Source organism: Bidens hawaiensis, unplaced genomic scaffold (assembly GCF_021521415.1).
Source record: "Bidens hawaiensis isolate Kalapana, Puna unplaced genomic scaffold, B.hawaiensis_p1.1 tig00041686_1, whole genome shotgun sequence".
Classification (NCBI taxonomy): domain Eukaryota; kingdom Viridiplantae; phylum Streptophyta; class Magnoliopsida; order Asterales; family Asteraceae; genus Bidens; species Bidens hawaiensis.
In genome coordinates this window covers 46,130-63,653 of record NW_027505732.1, presented here as the reverse complement: position 1 = coordinate 63,653, position 17,524 = coordinate 46,130, and the positions used below count along the sequence as shown (strand labels likewise).

Genomic DNA, 17,524 nt, shown 5'->3' with positions numbered 1-17,524 from the left:
TGCTAACTGAGATTTGCCAGTTGGTGTGTTGTCACTAAATCTGACTATGGATTACTTAGATGTCTTAAAAGTATCTGATTATGTATCCTCGGTGCCTACACCTACACGCAAACTTATTTTATAACACCGATCCTCCACATGTTATACACATTCAACTTTGTTTTCACACACTACACATGTTCTAGATTTAACCATTCTATGACTATCCGCATCAAATTCATTACCCATTCGACCGTTATATCCACTATCTTTTGTCACGCATCCTTCAAATGCCAAACACACAAACGATAACTGTTACGACTTGCATACAACATCATAACTCAATAATCTATGGCTGTCAATACAATCCATACGCCCAAATAGTTATCACCACTTAACAACTACATTATACAAAACATAAAATTTATGCTAACATAACAAGTTCATAAGGTAACTTAAAACCGATTACATTACCTAAACCCAAAATCCAGCCTTGGTAACTGGCTGAAACATCACCAACGACTACACATCAGATCACATCCGTTTACGTAGCCCAAACAAAACATAGTTCAACTGTTTAACCAAAAAGATCCAATGACATAAAACCATAAAACATAAAAGCAAAAAACAAAAAACCATTAAACTAGGGTAGTAGCCTTTAGGTTGTCAAACTTACGTCGTTCATCACCGCTTTATCGATAATCCCTTACGCTTGTTTATGGCAGCGAGCAAGATCTTGGCTGTGTACTTCACCCTTAAGCCAAGTAACACCTTTTTAGACCTCAACGAACCATCACCTAGCCCACAACCGCAGCTCACTCCACCCTTGAACATCTCCATATGCCTCATTATAAACAACCCGGACTCCTCGTAACCCTTTATCGTACACTTTAACTTCAACCATCTTGGTTCTATCCGCTCCATTGGACTTGCTTTGGGATGATCGACAATTGTCAAATAGCTCACAAAAAACTCCTTCTGCATCCAACACCAATCATTTAACTTACAACTTGGAACTTTACCCTCAAACAATAAAAAAATAATTAAAACTAGTATACAATTCAAAACATACTAACCAGTTTCATGACCGTAGGCGTGCACACACCAACATACTCTTCATCCAACTTCTTATCCGCACACCAGATAGCTGTGGTCACCGGACACAACAGGTATAACAAACATCTCATAAGGTCTTATTTTTAGTTTATTCGCATCGTTTTTCACTGCTCGCCTAATACTCTCCCTGATCATCCCAACACCTGTTGTGAACGTGACATCTTCAAATCCAATCATGCTACCCTTCTGTAATTAAAACAGTAACAGTTACTAACACGGTTATACTACTAACACATACCAGACAATATCGATAAACATAGCTCACAACTAGACTGTACTTACACTTCACCAACTCCAACTGCATACTAGACACACCTATCTACCTAGACAACATTTTCGACCAGAAACTATGTGTTTTTATCTAACGTGCCCATCACAACTGTGTCCCTAATCGCTTCCCATCTACCTACCACTTGCACTTTCCACTAACATTGTACACCAACAAACCAACAATTACTAGTAAAAAATTAATTCAACATTTATGATTATATAACACTATCACTACTTACACGCTCGATGGGTCCAAGGAACAACCGATACAGTGACGCGTTGCTCCTATTCGCCTCCCCCTCATTCATTACCATGGAGAAACATGTGATGACGTTGCTATTTATCGCCATGTTGGGCTGCATTGACTCAAACATGCCTCTATACCCTGTCACGCCTTCATCAGTAACAAAAATTGATTCTCTGCACAGCAACACAACTTGGTTACAACTATTAACGCAGACATATTAACAACATATGAATTGCAACATAAAAACTTACGTTTCGGGACCACCAGTCACATGTATGTATCTCCACACCAGTGTTTCAGATTTGTCTTCTTTACTCTTAATGTCCACCGACCTTTTCATATACGGGGACCTCAACCTGTAGCTTTGACGTGTCTCTCTTTACCTTTATGTGCAAGCATTCTGGACAACACACCCAAGGTACGTGTTCAGTATCACTATCCATCTCTTGATTATCTTCATTATCCCCTGTCCTCAGCTCATCATCCACCAACCTTTTATCAGCGGACATTGTTGTTGTGGTTGGTGTCTTCAGCAAATTCCCTTCAACAACTTGGGTTAGCCCCAAACTAAATGTTGGCTCATTCAAATCCTCATCATTTCCCGGCATCATATTCAACTTCGACCCACCACTACCACTCCCACCAACTGATCCACCAACACCACCACTCCCGCAACCACTCCCGCCACCACTCCAACCAACACTTACCTTTTCCACCGTATCACATATTTCTTTAACTACTTCTGGATCACTCCAAAACTGTGAGCTAATAGGTTCAGCCGCGCATACACTAACAACTTCTCTTGACGAATTGTCTCCTTTTCCTTCTGCCTTATTACTCAGCCCCTTCTCCAGTTTATTATCGTCGCTCTTACCACGACTACCCTCTTGATTGCAAACTTCCATGTGCTGATCAGTTTCTACCCACACCTCCATCAGATTGCTACCTTTTTTTTATCTCCACATGTACCAAAATCAGTTAGCCACCCCGATTGTGTTACAACTGTTTCCTTGTACTTGTCGGCAAGTACACGTAAATCTGCATTTCCTGGATACTCAGCATACGCGACTGTCACTGTTTTCTCAAACTCATCATTGCATTGGTAAATCATGTCCAACACGTCCCCCATACGTTTCAACTTATCCTACATAAATATCAACAGGAAGTCTCATACATTCACTCAAACGTATATCCGTTAATACGATAATCTGTAACTAAATAACGTATTTACTTAAATACCTTAACATGAGATTTATTGACTGACTTGCTGGCCTTCCTCTTGTCTTCGGCTTTACCACTCCTCTTGCAACCTGCTACACCAACCTCCTCGATTGTACATAACCCAAACCCACCCCCAACCATTTCAATACTCTGTCTTTCCTTCAACTTGTCCAAAGTCCAGCCAGATATCCCAAGATTAAATAGTGTGTGTGGTATGTTGTCACTTGTTACAGTATCAACATAATACACCTGCAACATCAACACAAGAAATAATTACTTTCAAAACACATAACTACAAACTTGCTCACATTTATAACCTATAACATTCCAAAATATTTATTAGCATGCACCACCACCAAAACTAATTACGTTAACCTTAACCTACTCGTATATACATATATCAACACACCACATCCGTTTTACTACCTTCACCGGACTGTAACATAACTATAAACTAGTTGCAATCAACTTCACAAACATTAATCAACATACTACACTACAAATTACCATTAAAGTGTTAGTTAACTTACACTAAGAATCGTCAACGGCCCGAGAAAGTAAGTCTTCCGCTCATCACGCTTCCATTTGTCCGTACACTCTCTAAGACTCCGGTATATAACCTCACACCAATCAATCCTCTTGAAATCAAACTCCTTACTAAAGCATGGTAGGAACGCCTTCAGACATTTACCGTTGCCAGAACACTCAACCATGGTGGCAATGAAGAGCATCATAAAATCCACCTTAAAGGACCAGCCCGCTTCATCATACTCCTCTAATCTACTGTCTATATCCGGGGGGCTCACATCACCTTTTTCGTGAACAGCTTTCCATGTTTTACTTGCGGTTTTTACGGACTTAGCATCATCCGACTTTGCAATTACAACACCCGCGTTTGGTAACCCCGTCAAAGCATGAATACCAGACTTTGTTATTTTTATTCCCCCTTCGGTAAGTTTCAAAGTCATTGTGGTGGTATCAATATTGTCCACCACATAGTACCCCAAGTTACCCGGTATACCGTCCACCGTCATCGTTAAAAACTTACCAAAACCCATTGCCTCCACACATTCCTTTTGTGCTTTCGAAAGTTTTTTCATGGCGTTACACAAAGAGTGTGGAGACGATCTCGTCCTAATACTTGGCACGTCATACTTCTCCTGCTTCGGCTTTCTTTTCAATTTCTCTTGTTTGGAACGAGTAGGTCCTGATTACCTACTACTACCGTCGGTTTCTCGTTCACAAAATCGTCATCAACATCCATTACTCTCTTGGACGCCCCACCCTCACCATGAGATCCACCTTGATCATCTGGAACTTCTCCTACCATTATAAACAAAAGTTAGTGAACATCCGTAAAAATATATGCAACTAACAAAATAGTCGACATGCATTTCATACGAAATATACATACCTCTCGGTTTCTTCGCGACCGGCGAACGTTGTCCTTTCAGCACCTTCTTGGTTGCCGAAACGTTTTCCACGTTACCTACACACGCATTTAGTTGTTAACATATATAGATGGAATCACTAACACAACACCACCATTAATTGTTATCAAAGCAATCCATGATTTTTAAAATACACATAACAAATGATTAACCACAAAAAAACAAACCTTCACTCATACGATTACTCTCCTCCTCCATGTCAACATCAATTGGGTTCCTCTCATCATTCACAAACTTTGAAAAGCTAATTCTCTTCGCAATCCGTTCGCTTTTCCTCTCTACACAACATAAACCAAACATATATTAACACAACTCACATAACACATTACGAAACTATTATGTTCATAACCAACACAAACGAACATATTAACAACTTACTTGACGACATTGTAAGCTCTGGCTTTATCCGCTTAGTACCTGCAACACAAACCAAACTATTAATTTCATATTTATCCTCTTTAATCACCTACACAGCACTTTCATACACAAACACAATACAACCATGTCAAACAATACCAGATCTACATACAATACATTTCATTACAAAACCTACAAAGTAGCACCAACATATGTACACAAAACCACAGACCTAGCTACCTTACGCATCTACACATAACACTCATGTTGACCTACTTATTATGAGCATGACGTTTTCCCATGACTGAAAACATGTACAACACATAGTGCGACCCAATTTTTCCATCTCACACGACAAACTAGTACCTACACAAACTTCACAAACCTTGCAAGTACAGAACACAACAAACATAAACACCCGAATCACCCATCTACACAACATCAAATAACTAATGGACACAACCATACATATAAAGAACCCAAACAGCCAGTTAGAAAAGCATACATTATCATCAATTAAATTATCATAACAGAGCATACATCACCATCATCACCGTCTTAAGCTACAACTAACACAATCAAAGCATCAACAAACGAGCTACATCTAACAAAATCAAACGGCCAACATAACACCAACTACACAAACAACTGATGAACATACCTTCGAAAACTTTTGAAGCTTTTGACAAAAAAAAAGAACCAACAAATCCCCCAATTCGACTTGAAGAACAATGGCAAACAACTAATTACCTCCGTTCGCTTCTTATACTAACCCGATTGTAATCAAAAATTTTAATTCTGACGATTGTGTATCTCGATCGTATATGGGAGAGGATTTTGTGGCTAGATTATTGTATAATTGGTGCCTTAAAATATATGTGATATTTGAGATGATTTGGTGCATCGATTCTTGTGTAGACATAATTGAGTTCACCGGATTGTAATTGTTGAAATTGGGTGGGATAGTTCGCGCCTAGTTTATTGGGTTTAGGTTACAGAGTGAAACAAGGGATAATTAAACCAATTCCATTTTAATAGCTACACTCAATTTACTACTTTACCCCCTCTATCAATAAAATCTGGTTATAAGTTGCTTTTATTTACTAATATGCCATCCTGTAACATCCACCATTGATCTTTATAATCAATGGTTGTGATTTACTTCTCGCACTTCTCGCTACAAGATTACTTCTCGCAAGATCCATCCCCTATATATATATATATATATATATATGGGAGAGATATTTTGAGAACTTGATGAGTTGTAAGAACTTTAAGAACTTAATTTTGGACCACACATATAATTAAATGAGTTAGAATATATGGCTGAGATTAAATTTGATTAAAAAATGAATCAGGAGAGAGAATAAATATTTTTGTTGATTACACAAGTTTAAACTTTAGTTACACATGTGTAAAAAGTCGGTGTGTAAAAAATTACGGTAACTTTTTGTACATTACTTACACTTACGTATTACACACGTATGAAAAAATTAAAAAAAAAATTGTTACGTTGAGTTCTTTCGAGTTCTTAAAACTCAAAGAAAGTCTCAAAAGAAATCAATTATATATATATATATATATCCGATGTATTTGTTATTTTATATGCATACAATAATAATTAATATTGAAAATTTCTTACATCGTAAAGAAACTAATTTTGGCTGATATACACAAATTCAATGTTGGAAAAATCAGGACTAGTCGTTGATTAATCGATAATCGTCCAGTAACTGATTAATTTTTAGTAACTGGCGAAAGAATCAATAGTCATACGACTAGTTGGCCCTCAAATTCCAGCCATAATTCCGCTCAACTTCAATTGCTCTAGCAGTTTTCGGCCAATTTTTATCGATTCCATATACGTATACATAAAAATCCCCACCCACTCTCTAACTAGCAACTAGGGGTGAGCAATTTAACCGTCATAACCATTAACCGAACCATAACCGCCATAACCGATAACCGTCATAACCGGTGGGTCGGTTTGAATGAATTTTTGAAAATCGCCAAATGCGGGCCGATTTTGGTTGAAGATACTTTCAAACCCGCCATAACCGAACCGACTCATTTATTTAACCAACAATATGTTTGGGATATATTTTCAACAAACATATTGTCGGATTATACCATTTTGATATGTGCGGTTCAGCTTTTGTTATCAAATTAACTTAAATTTCATTGTTAGATTATATAATGTTTTTTTAATATTTGATATTGATATTATGTATTATATATTTTGTTGAATTATGTCAAGTCATTTTTTCTAATATTTGGTATCAAACTTTTAGGGCCAATTATATTGTTTGGGTTCGGTTAACCGACCCATAACCGACTCGCTTTAACCTTCAAAACCGATTAACCGAAACCACCATAATGGATTGGTTATGGTTATGTTTATCCATTAACCAACATATCGGTTATGCCTATGAGTTTGGGTCAAAACCGCCCCAAACCGACCCATGCACACCCCTACTAGCAACTAGCAAGATCTACAACATCAAGTTCATATAAGTTATTTAATTCGATCCATTTAAATACAATGAATAAGAATCTAACTATCTATATAATTGCCTACCATGAAATCCTACGTGTGGCTCTCAGATTGTCCCCCCCCCCCCCAAATTCTCTAGAGCCACTAAATTGCTTGATTTCTAAATGGAGGCTTCTCATGCATTTGACCGGAACTCACGGGCATGGGTCTTACCAAACCCAGATAGTTTTTAAATGGGTTATAACATCTCATTTTTTTGTGAAATAACCCCTTAATCGTCAAAGAATAATTTCCATGGGTTATGGGTCTAACCAAACCCTAATAGCTCTCAAATGGGTTATAAGATCTTATTTATTAGTAAATATTTTCATCCCCAAAGCCTAATTTAATTTATCTTCTTTACATGTTCTCCATTGTTGGTCTATCATCTCCATCGCCGGTTAACTTCCGATACTACCCGTCATCGTCAACTACATCAACGTCCCCTTTTTCATTAGACAAATGTTTGTGTTCATGTTTGTTCATTTAAAAAAATAACATGTTCGTGTTCGTGTATTTTTGTTCGCTAAAAATCTAAGAAACCTACAGATCTCAATTGAAAATACCGAAACGCAAAAACCTATAATAATAAACTAATATATATGTATTAAATTAAAACAAACTACGTTAAAAAATAAATAAATCATCATAAAATAACAAAACGATTAAAAACAAAAACTTAAATAAATTACACGAAAAGATCAAACTAGTATATAATATATCCCCACTTGCTTTCATTTTGAAGACATTACCCGACTTATTAGAGCCAACAAGTACATTGAATATTAAATGCCAGAAAAGAAGAATGAGCGATAGGGAAAGGATCTATAAACAGGTTCTAGGAAATTCTTTAAATCTTTTAAAAATATAAAATAGCCGACTAAAGTTTTAATAATGAAAATTTTTATCTTGTTTTTTACATTGTGTTTCCGAATTTCATTTAAAGGACAAAAGGAAGGAAAATGAGGGATGAGAAACTTTTGTTGTGTTCCCGAGTTACATTTAACAAAGACAAAGAAAAAAATTAAATGGGTGTTTCCGAGTTTCATTAAAAGAAAGAAAATGAGATGATGGAAGAAAAAAAATGATAAGTAAAATAAGAGTATTTGAATATTACCAAATTGGAACATTTTGAAAAGAAAGAAAATGAAGACAAATATGAGATGTCAAAAGAAAAGAGAAAAAGAGAAAAATTTCTTTCCCTTCCTTTTTCTTTTATAAATGAACTCAGAAACATAGCGTTAGTGCGTGTTTGGTATAATTTAATAGAGCTGACAAGAGAATTAATTAAACGAGATAATGAAATGGAAAAATGATGAAATGCATCACTACCATTCCATCTTGTTTTGTTTAATAGGAAAAAAAAATACTTAAATAATAAAATATAAATGACAACAACACTAATGCTCAAAATAAATAAAATTTACCGAAATTAAAAAAAGGGTAAATGGTTATGATGGTGGTGGTTGCGGTGACAGTGGTTAGGTGGTGGTGACAACGACGATGGTGGTATTTTTGTGGTGACGGTGGTGGGAGTGGTTAGGTGGTGGTGGAAAAAACGGTGATGTTAATGATGGTGGTGGTGGTTAGGTAATGGTTATGACGGTGGTGGCGAAGGCGGTGGTGGCTGAGTCTAAAATGGTGATGATGGTGGTGGCGTCGGCGACGGGGATATTAGTGGTATTGAATATAATTGTGTGTCTTCTCATTAAACATAATATGATTTATACAGAGAGATCCTATCTACCTAGGAGGCAATTAAGAATACAATAATTACAAATAATATAATATTGATTACAATAATTACAAATAATACAATAATTAGCAATAGTAGGATGAACGCGAAGGCTGGACTTGAAACGCAAAAAGAGAGGGCGGGGAAGCCCTTTAGTAAATATGTCGGTGTATTGGTAGTTTGGCTAGTACATGCACCTATTTAAACTTTGTCCCAAAAAAATGAATGTCAAGTTCAACGTGTTTGCTTCTTTGATGTTGTACCGGGTTTTCAGATAGATAAACAGCCGGCAAATTATCGCAATAAACAATTGTAGCTTGACGAGTGGAAATTGACAGTTCAAGTAAAAGATTTAGTAACCAACTCGTTTCAGCAACCTTGTTTGCGACCCCATGATATTCCGCCTCTACACTTGATCTCGAAATGGTAGGTTGACACTTAGATGTCCAAGATACTAAGTTGTTACCCATAAAAATGCAATATCCCGATGTAGATCTCCTCGAATCGGGACACCCGCCGCAATTGACATATCGGAGTAGGCCGTAAGAGTGGTGGACGAAGAGGGGGAGATGTGTAATCAGTGAGAAGTAATACCTCGAACATTTCGAAGAACCCGTTTGAGAAACTGGAGATGAGGTTCCCGTGGGGCATGCATAAATAAGCAAATCTGTTGTCCCGTGTAAGTGATATCGAGGCGAGTTAAAGTAAGACACTAAAGGGCTCCGACTAAGCTTCGATACTCGAACCCGCCCGGTAATAAAGGACCGGCAAAAGCACTAATTAGCTTTGATAACATATTGAATATAATTTTGTATGCCTTTCTCATCAAAACATAATCTGATTTATACAGAGAGATCCTAACTACCTAGGAGACAATTACGGAATACAATAGTTACAAATAGTATTATATTTATTACAACATACATGCCAAATATAGTGTTGGCTAAGAGGTGGTGGTGGTTTTTTGATTGTGATGGTGTCAAAAAAGTATGGTGAAAGATTGAATACAAAATAAATTTTACTTAAGGGGTAGGATGAAATGGTTTTGGAATGTTTAAGGTGAATTTATTATGCAATAGGTGATTTATTTTCGGTAACTAACCAATCACCATTTTTTATCCATTCATTCAAAATCTACATATACTATTAAAACAAATCATCTTTTCCACATGTCTTTTAACTATGTTATCCATATAGGATGTCGAGTATACAATTTATATAAATAAACTATCCACCTAATAAACAATTTAATTTAAACATTAATTCCTAAGTTTGTGAAAGTTTCAAAATAAAACCATTTATTGAGTAATAAATGCATTAATTGTCTTCATTGTTATTTTTTAAAATTTTGAGACTTTGTTATTTTATTTTTTTGGAATTTGGGAAATCGTTTTCGAACGTTTGGACAAGGTGTATGGATGTTTGGATTGAAATGGTGATTTAAGTCACGAGGTTTGGATTTTATTGTTGCTTTATTAAACGTTTTAATAAATATTATAATTATTATATCTCATTGTTATATTCATATTTTAGCATTCTTTATGTTGTGTAATTTAATAAAAACAAGTTTTTTAATCACCCACGGCTTATTTTACAACATATACTTGCACTTCATATTTTCAACATATGACTTCAGTAGATGATGAAGTTTTAATTAGTATGTCTTTTTTGTTTCATGGTATAAGTTATAAATGTGTGGTATAAATTAAAAATATGTATTAAATTGTCATTTTTCTCTGTTTGTTTTGTATGTTGGATTTTTTTAATTACAACAACAATGTGATACATTATATTAATAATGTTAGATTATTTGATGTTTTACAATTTATAAAAACTGTATAACATATATATATATATATATATATATATATATATATATATATATATATCTAACTATCTATATAATTGTCTACCATTATATCCTATGTGTCGCTCTCACATCGCTCCCCCACAATTCTAAACTCACCAGATAGCTTTATTTCTAAATGGTGATTTCTCATTGATTTAACCCGTTTTTTACCCGTTTTAGCTTTAAAATTCGCGGGTCCCGAATCTCCCCAAACCCGGATATCGTAAATGGGTTATTACATGCTTCAACTAATAAAATGTTCATCTTAACTTATTCTCAAACCCTAGATAGCAGCACAACATCGTCGTTCTCTTTCAACACATCTGACCTTTTATATTCTCAAACGTTAGATCAATAGGGTTGGGAGCATTTCCACACTCTCTCGAATAATATTCATAGCGACGTCATCAGTTGTTTTCTTGATATCAATTTCATTCATCACTTACCAATTGCCAAATATGACTTTCATCTTTGATATTAGGTAAAATTTTATAATTTTTTATTTGTTTTCATTTAGATATCTGGATTTTGTTTTAAGGTTTTTCTTACCTTAATTTTCGTTTTAGATAATGTTTTTGTATTCATATTTAACAAATGACATTTTCTTTCAGATCAATTTAGAATGTGCAAGTTGTTTGACATGAGATGATTGGTTCTTTGTTTAAACTTATATATGTAAAAATTGTTATTTGACATGTGTTACCAGATAATATATTTTAGATTTCCATTCAACTATTGCTGCTGAAATAAAAGGGACGCAATAACTAATTATCTGCAGAGATCGCTCAATCATTAGTGTGAGGTGAGATGATTTCAAGTCGATGTCTTTCATTTTTATGTCTTGAAAAAATTAACTAAAAGTATGATTGAGGAATTGAGGTTACAACTTTACTCTATATCCTCACATTAATTTCGTCTATGTAAACGGGTTAAACAAGTCATATTGGGCGGGTAGCTTGACTAAACAAAGTTTTTATTTGTAATTTAAACAGGTCTCTAGGTTTACTTGTGTAGTTAAATTGGTTAAACGGGCCAACATGTAATCCATTTATATAATGAGTCAAATGGGTTGGCAATTTATTATCAATTTGTAAACGGGTTAAACGAGTCATAAACAGGCTATCAGGTTGACCTTATAATATTTTTATTACTAATTTAAACAGGTGAAGTTAGTCCAAGAACATGAAGTTTCCCGTTTTTTTTAATATTTTGTTTTTTGGTATATTGTTTAATTTTTTTTTTGAAATCAAATTACTCAAATCATGAGTTTCTTTGTATATAGTAACTTTGTTTAGTTTTTTGGATGTAGATCACGTAGGATAAAAAATGGAAAGTCAGGTAACAAATACATACGTTATTTTCTTTTTCAACTCTTCAATGCCACCATTGTTTATGTTTTGAATACTGTATGATTTATGATTCATATCATGTGAATCATGCTTTGTAACTCATGGACCTGACCAGTTTAAATCGTCAGACAATATACCTGATCCATGTTGACCTTACTCAATCAGACCCGACCCATTGTGACCAGTTTGACCAGACCCATTACCCAATTAATCGGACCCGTTTAGAATACACCGATAATTTATAAGAAAATTGTATACTATAAAGAAAAATATAAACTTTATTGGTTGGTTTTGAGTTATTATAAGCCAAATTAACAAGTTTTTCATCTTCATAACTGTGTAACTAATTCTCATTTATTCATGTTTCTTTATGCAGGCAAAATGAAGTGATGATATGCCAATGCCAACTACCAACTACATTCCACTTTCTTTCTTTACTCGCTTTCAAAATTTTTGAAACCGACCAAGTACGTTATCACCTTTTTCATAACTGAAGTAAAATCTAATATTCATCACGATGCTTTTAATCACGAGCACATAAAATTTGATTGAAGGTAGATGTTGCTATTGTTAGGGTTGGATTAGGAGGAAAGAGGAACACAACTATTTGATTTCAGGTCAAGTTTACAAAATTATGTTAAGGGTCGTATTCAAATTAAATATACATAACATGCAGTTGTTGGTAAATTGGCAATACAACTGATCCTTTGGTGGTTCTGCATATATGACTTTTGTATTACTTTTAGGTTTTCTTTATTTAAAAAGAAGAAGAGAAAACCGTATAGAAGGAATTGGATGATTTATTTATGACAATTTTATTGCAGTTTCAGTTTTGAATTAAGTCTTTAAAAATCTATACGAACAATTCGTCAACTTAAGCAACCATAAATCAATATAATTGAACAAACATAAATGAATATAGATGAACAAACGTAAAAGAACACAAGTTTCGTCAACTTAAGCAACCATAAATCAATATAATTGAACAAACATAAATGAATATATATGAACAAACGTAAAAGAACACAAGTGAACACAAAGATACAAATATAAGACATTATATACACGATTATTTATTAACATACATGGGTTCACCAACATATGACTGCTCCCCTCATCCTCAAACCATCAGCATTCAATAGGTTGATTGATTTCAGTTATCGACGTTGTATTGACTATTGTTTTTTGTTTACAGAAATAGAGAGCTTGAGAGATGGAATTCACTGATTTATTTACACTGCATTCTCGGGTTTAAAATACAAGGAAACGAAATGATAAGATTGGATAGGGGAAGAATGAAAAAGAAATTATATACTTAAAAGATATTCTTGAGTTAAATAAAAGAAAAGAAAGTGTTAATTACATTCTTGAGTTAGATTGAGAGGAAAAGATAGGAAAAAAATTGTAACTTTACAATTATGTCATCATAGAAACATGGAAAAGAGAATTGAGATAGGGCAATTTAGTAATATTGTAATAGGCTATAAACTTTCATTCACAACCACGCCATATTTGGCTGGAAAGTTTTGAAGGAAAAAAACCCAAATTTTTCTTTCCATTCTCTTTTTTTTTTTTTAAATAAACTCAAGAATGAGAAAAGAAAAATTTTCTTATCTTTTCTTTTTCAAACTCTTAAATAAAAAACTCAAGAATTCAGTGTTAAGATTATTGTTGTTCAACCTGAAGTTCATGTTCATAGGTTTTATACTGTAGTTTATTTGTGACTCAATTTCTTACTTGGTTTGGAATTTGCATGTTTTAGAAAAATTGCTACCTGCATTCAACTTTATAACCATTATTGAGAACATAATAGTTTGCATAGCTTAGATAAAATATGTAAATTCCATTTTAGCTACGATTATTTATTGATTGTGAATTACTTTTCTCGATTTCGTTTAAGCTTGATAATCTTCATCCTAACTAACTTAGTTGATATGATTTCATTTAATTAATTGATTGTGAATTGCTTTGGTAGTTATGATTGCATTAAATTGTTGTCTATGAGGTTATCTGATGTTATTGGATCTATAATCATGCTGCATATGGGTGATGCGTGTTGTTGAAGCTAAATGTTAGTTACACATGTGTTAATAAAAACACTGTAATTTTTTTACGTTACTTACCATTACATATTACACATATGTAAAAAAATTAAAAAAAATTTGTTACGTTGAGTTCTTTCGAGTTATTAAAACTCAAAGTGGTTCTCAAAAGAAATCAATCATATATACACACACACACACTAGATTTTATCCCTCGTATTATGGTGGTTGTTTTACATTTTTCGTTTCTAATATTTATATCTATATTTTATTTTAGTTTTATTTATCGGAAGAAAGTTAATAATATACTTATGGTTTGATAATGAATGAGTTTCGCAAATAAATGATATGTTATATCTCGGTTTTGAAGCTATCTGGGTTTGGTGATACTCATGACCCACTTATTTTTTTACTATAAAATTGATTCTTAATTATAATAAAATTGTTTCACAAATAAACGGTTAACCCACACTTTGTTCTAATTCCGGTACAGTACCGTTACGTTTTAGTGCCGACTCTTGTCCATTACCGATGCGTTCCTACACCAATATGTTCCATCATACGATGAGTGGTACCATTCTAGCGCTATTGAGCGGTCTGGTATGTGTAGGGTGTTGATACATATTCGATCTAAATACGTTATGGTGTTGGTCCCAGTCGAATGTCGGCCATAGTTACGGACCCGTGCCGATATGAGTCCGATCCGGAGATGTTTCGGTGCCGGTATGTTCTAGTATCACTGTCGTTAAGTTCTGGTGTTGGTACATTCTGGTACATTACGTACATGATACTCGTATAGTACTAATATGTTCGATCTAGTACCAACACGACGCGTCACCTATACGTTCGAGGTTGTTGTGGGGTAGGGATGTCCAAAATGTTTGCCGCTCGCCGCTCGTTCGTCATTCGCTCGAAAAATGCTTGTTCGATTTCGGCTCGGTTTAGAAGTGAGTCGTTCAGCTCGGTTCGGTTTAAAAACAATCCAAGCACGAGCAATGTCTCGCTCGGTTTGGTTTGGTTCATTTTGCTCGAATTATTTTTTATTTATTAGTTTTATATATAAACATTATGAATATATATATATATATATATATATAAGTATATAATTTTTTTAAAGTTTTCAAAATTTCAATCTTTTGTGTTGAATTCAACGTTCAAATTCTATAGCCGCTCGTTTTATATATGTTTTGTTGTTAACTTTGAGTTTTATACATTTTAAAAGTGGAACCTTAGACAATTTAGAGTTGAAAGTCTTGAATTAATGATATTATGAAGTTTTAGAAATTTAAAATTGGAAACTTTGTACGAAATCAAGCAAAACCAAGCCGAACCAAGCCACTCGGTTTCAAACCGAACCAAGTATGAGCATGTCCGCGTTCGGTTTGGTTCGGTTCATGAAATTCCTTTGATTATTTTGTTACAAAAATGCATAACAAATTCAAATTTCAAATTCAAATTCAAATCCAAAATCCTTCATATTCCAAAATTCATGTGTATGAATTTTTATTCCATAAAAAACCATGAACCAAAGGAGATCCTTTTGTCGGTTCACGACTCACTCTCAAATGTGAACCTTTTCCACCGAAAAGAAAAGGAAGGCAAATGCTGCTGGCGCCTATCATCTCATTTGTTGTTATTATTTATTTATTTATTTATATTTTTAAAAAACATCAATGCAATTTCTTCCGAATCTTATTGAGATGAAAAGGTAGACCATTAGAGATTGTCGAAACATCCAGATATGAACAACAAAACACACTTCCTATCATGCATCACTTTTGTACCTTTAATTCAAAGTTAATACAAACTCATATTTAAGGGTTGCTTGTAACGTCTCTTCAAGTTACAACTTTTATCTTAATGTTGTTTTGGGCAATAGAGAAAACCTCACACGGTATAAAGCACAAACCTTGTGTATAACAATAATATATTAAAGTTAATCACATGTAATTATTTGTACTGAAAGTAAAAAAAACCGTATTTTTCACCAAATTTTTAAACATTTTTTCCATTTGAGAAATCTGCAATTTGCCTCCCTGGTTTATGTCGTCGCTGGATGGGTAAACCACTGAAAAAGATTTTGCGAATGTTCTGCCACTGTGAAATTTTGGCGGAACAGTCTGTGCCATTGCCGTCAGTTGACCGTGAGTTGACTGACCAAAAAACGTTGAAATAACCATTTTACCCTAACCCTATAATTAATTCTAAAACTAAATATCCAAATTTCGGTAGAGGGTGGGGTTCGAAACCCCGGCCCCTGGTTTAACAACATACAAAACCAACAATTTGAACTAAACTAACATTTGAAAAATCTATACAATATGTAATATATATTCAACATTTGAACTGAACCAAGAATTGAACTAAAAAAGGTTTTATCTAAACCTTTTTTTTAAACCATTTTTTTGTAAAAAACTTTAACGAACTCGTTTTTTAGTAAACTTTTCATCCGAAAACAAGGAAAAGTGTCGTTTTTAAGTAAACTTTTCGCCCGAAAACGACAAAACGGACCGTTTTTTAGTAAACTTTTCGTCCGAAAACGACGCCACGACTCGTTTTTTAGTAAACTTTTTGCCCGAAAACGACGAACGACTCGTTTTTTAGTAAATTTTTCGTCCGAAAACGACGAAACGGACCGTTTTTTAGTAAACTTTTCGTCCGAAAACGACGAAACGACTCGTTTTTTAGTAAACTTTTCGTCCGAAAATGACGAAACGTGTCGTTTTTTAGTAAACTTTTCGTCCGAAAACGATGAAACGACTCGTTTTTTAGTAAATATAACAAAACACCCGAATTATAAACTTCGGGATTTCACATACATAACATACTTATAATTATTCACCCGATTTATAAACTTCGGGATTTTATAACGGTAGCATCAGGAGACGCGGCCCAAGATTCCACGTACGGTGGAAGTTGACTTGGTTTTGGCCGGCTAAGTTGACCAAAAACCAAGCCGTAATCGCTCGGATCCGGAGCTCTAACCGGAGATTGATGTCAATCGGGACTCCATATAGAGCCCGATTGAAGTTCACGAAGATTATTAGAACCATCTTGAAGTTCACGGGGAGACGGAAGCCGGAGACAGTGGGAGCCGGTAGCTGGAGACGGTGGGAGCCGGAAACGGTGGGAGCTGGGAGGCCGGAGACGGGGAGCCAGAGACGGGGAGACGGGAGGCTGGAGACGGGGGTACCGGGATCCGGTGGAAGTGGGAGCCGGAGATGGTGGGTTCGGGTATTGGATGAAGATGGAGGATGAAGATGGAGGATGAAGATGGCTACGGCTACGGTGGTGGTGTGTATATATATATATGAAGAAGTATATATATATATATATATATATATATATATATATATATATATATATATATATATA

At 34.6% G+C, this 17,524-nt stretch overlaps 1 protein-coding gene across 1 annotated transcript; it reads right to left on the bottom strand.

Annotated features, from left to right (window-relative positions):
- Positions 1–1,995: 1,995 nt before the first annotated feature.
- LOC143615022 (uncharacterized) lies at positions 1,996–5,490 on the bottom strand. The gene is made up of 4 exons (XM_077088281.1): positions 5,303–5,490; positions 4,663–4,701; positions 4,452–4,562; positions 1,996–4,322 (listed from the first exon to the last, which is right to left on the bottom strand). Exons 2-4 carry the CDS (start codon positions 4,670–4,672, stop codon positions 4,141–4,143), a joined length of 303 nt encoding a protein of 100 aa, XP_076944396.1. The 5' UTR covers positions 4,673–4,701; positions 5,303–5,490; the 3' UTR covers positions 1,996–4,140.
- Positions 5,491–17,524: the final 12,034 nt, after the last annotated feature.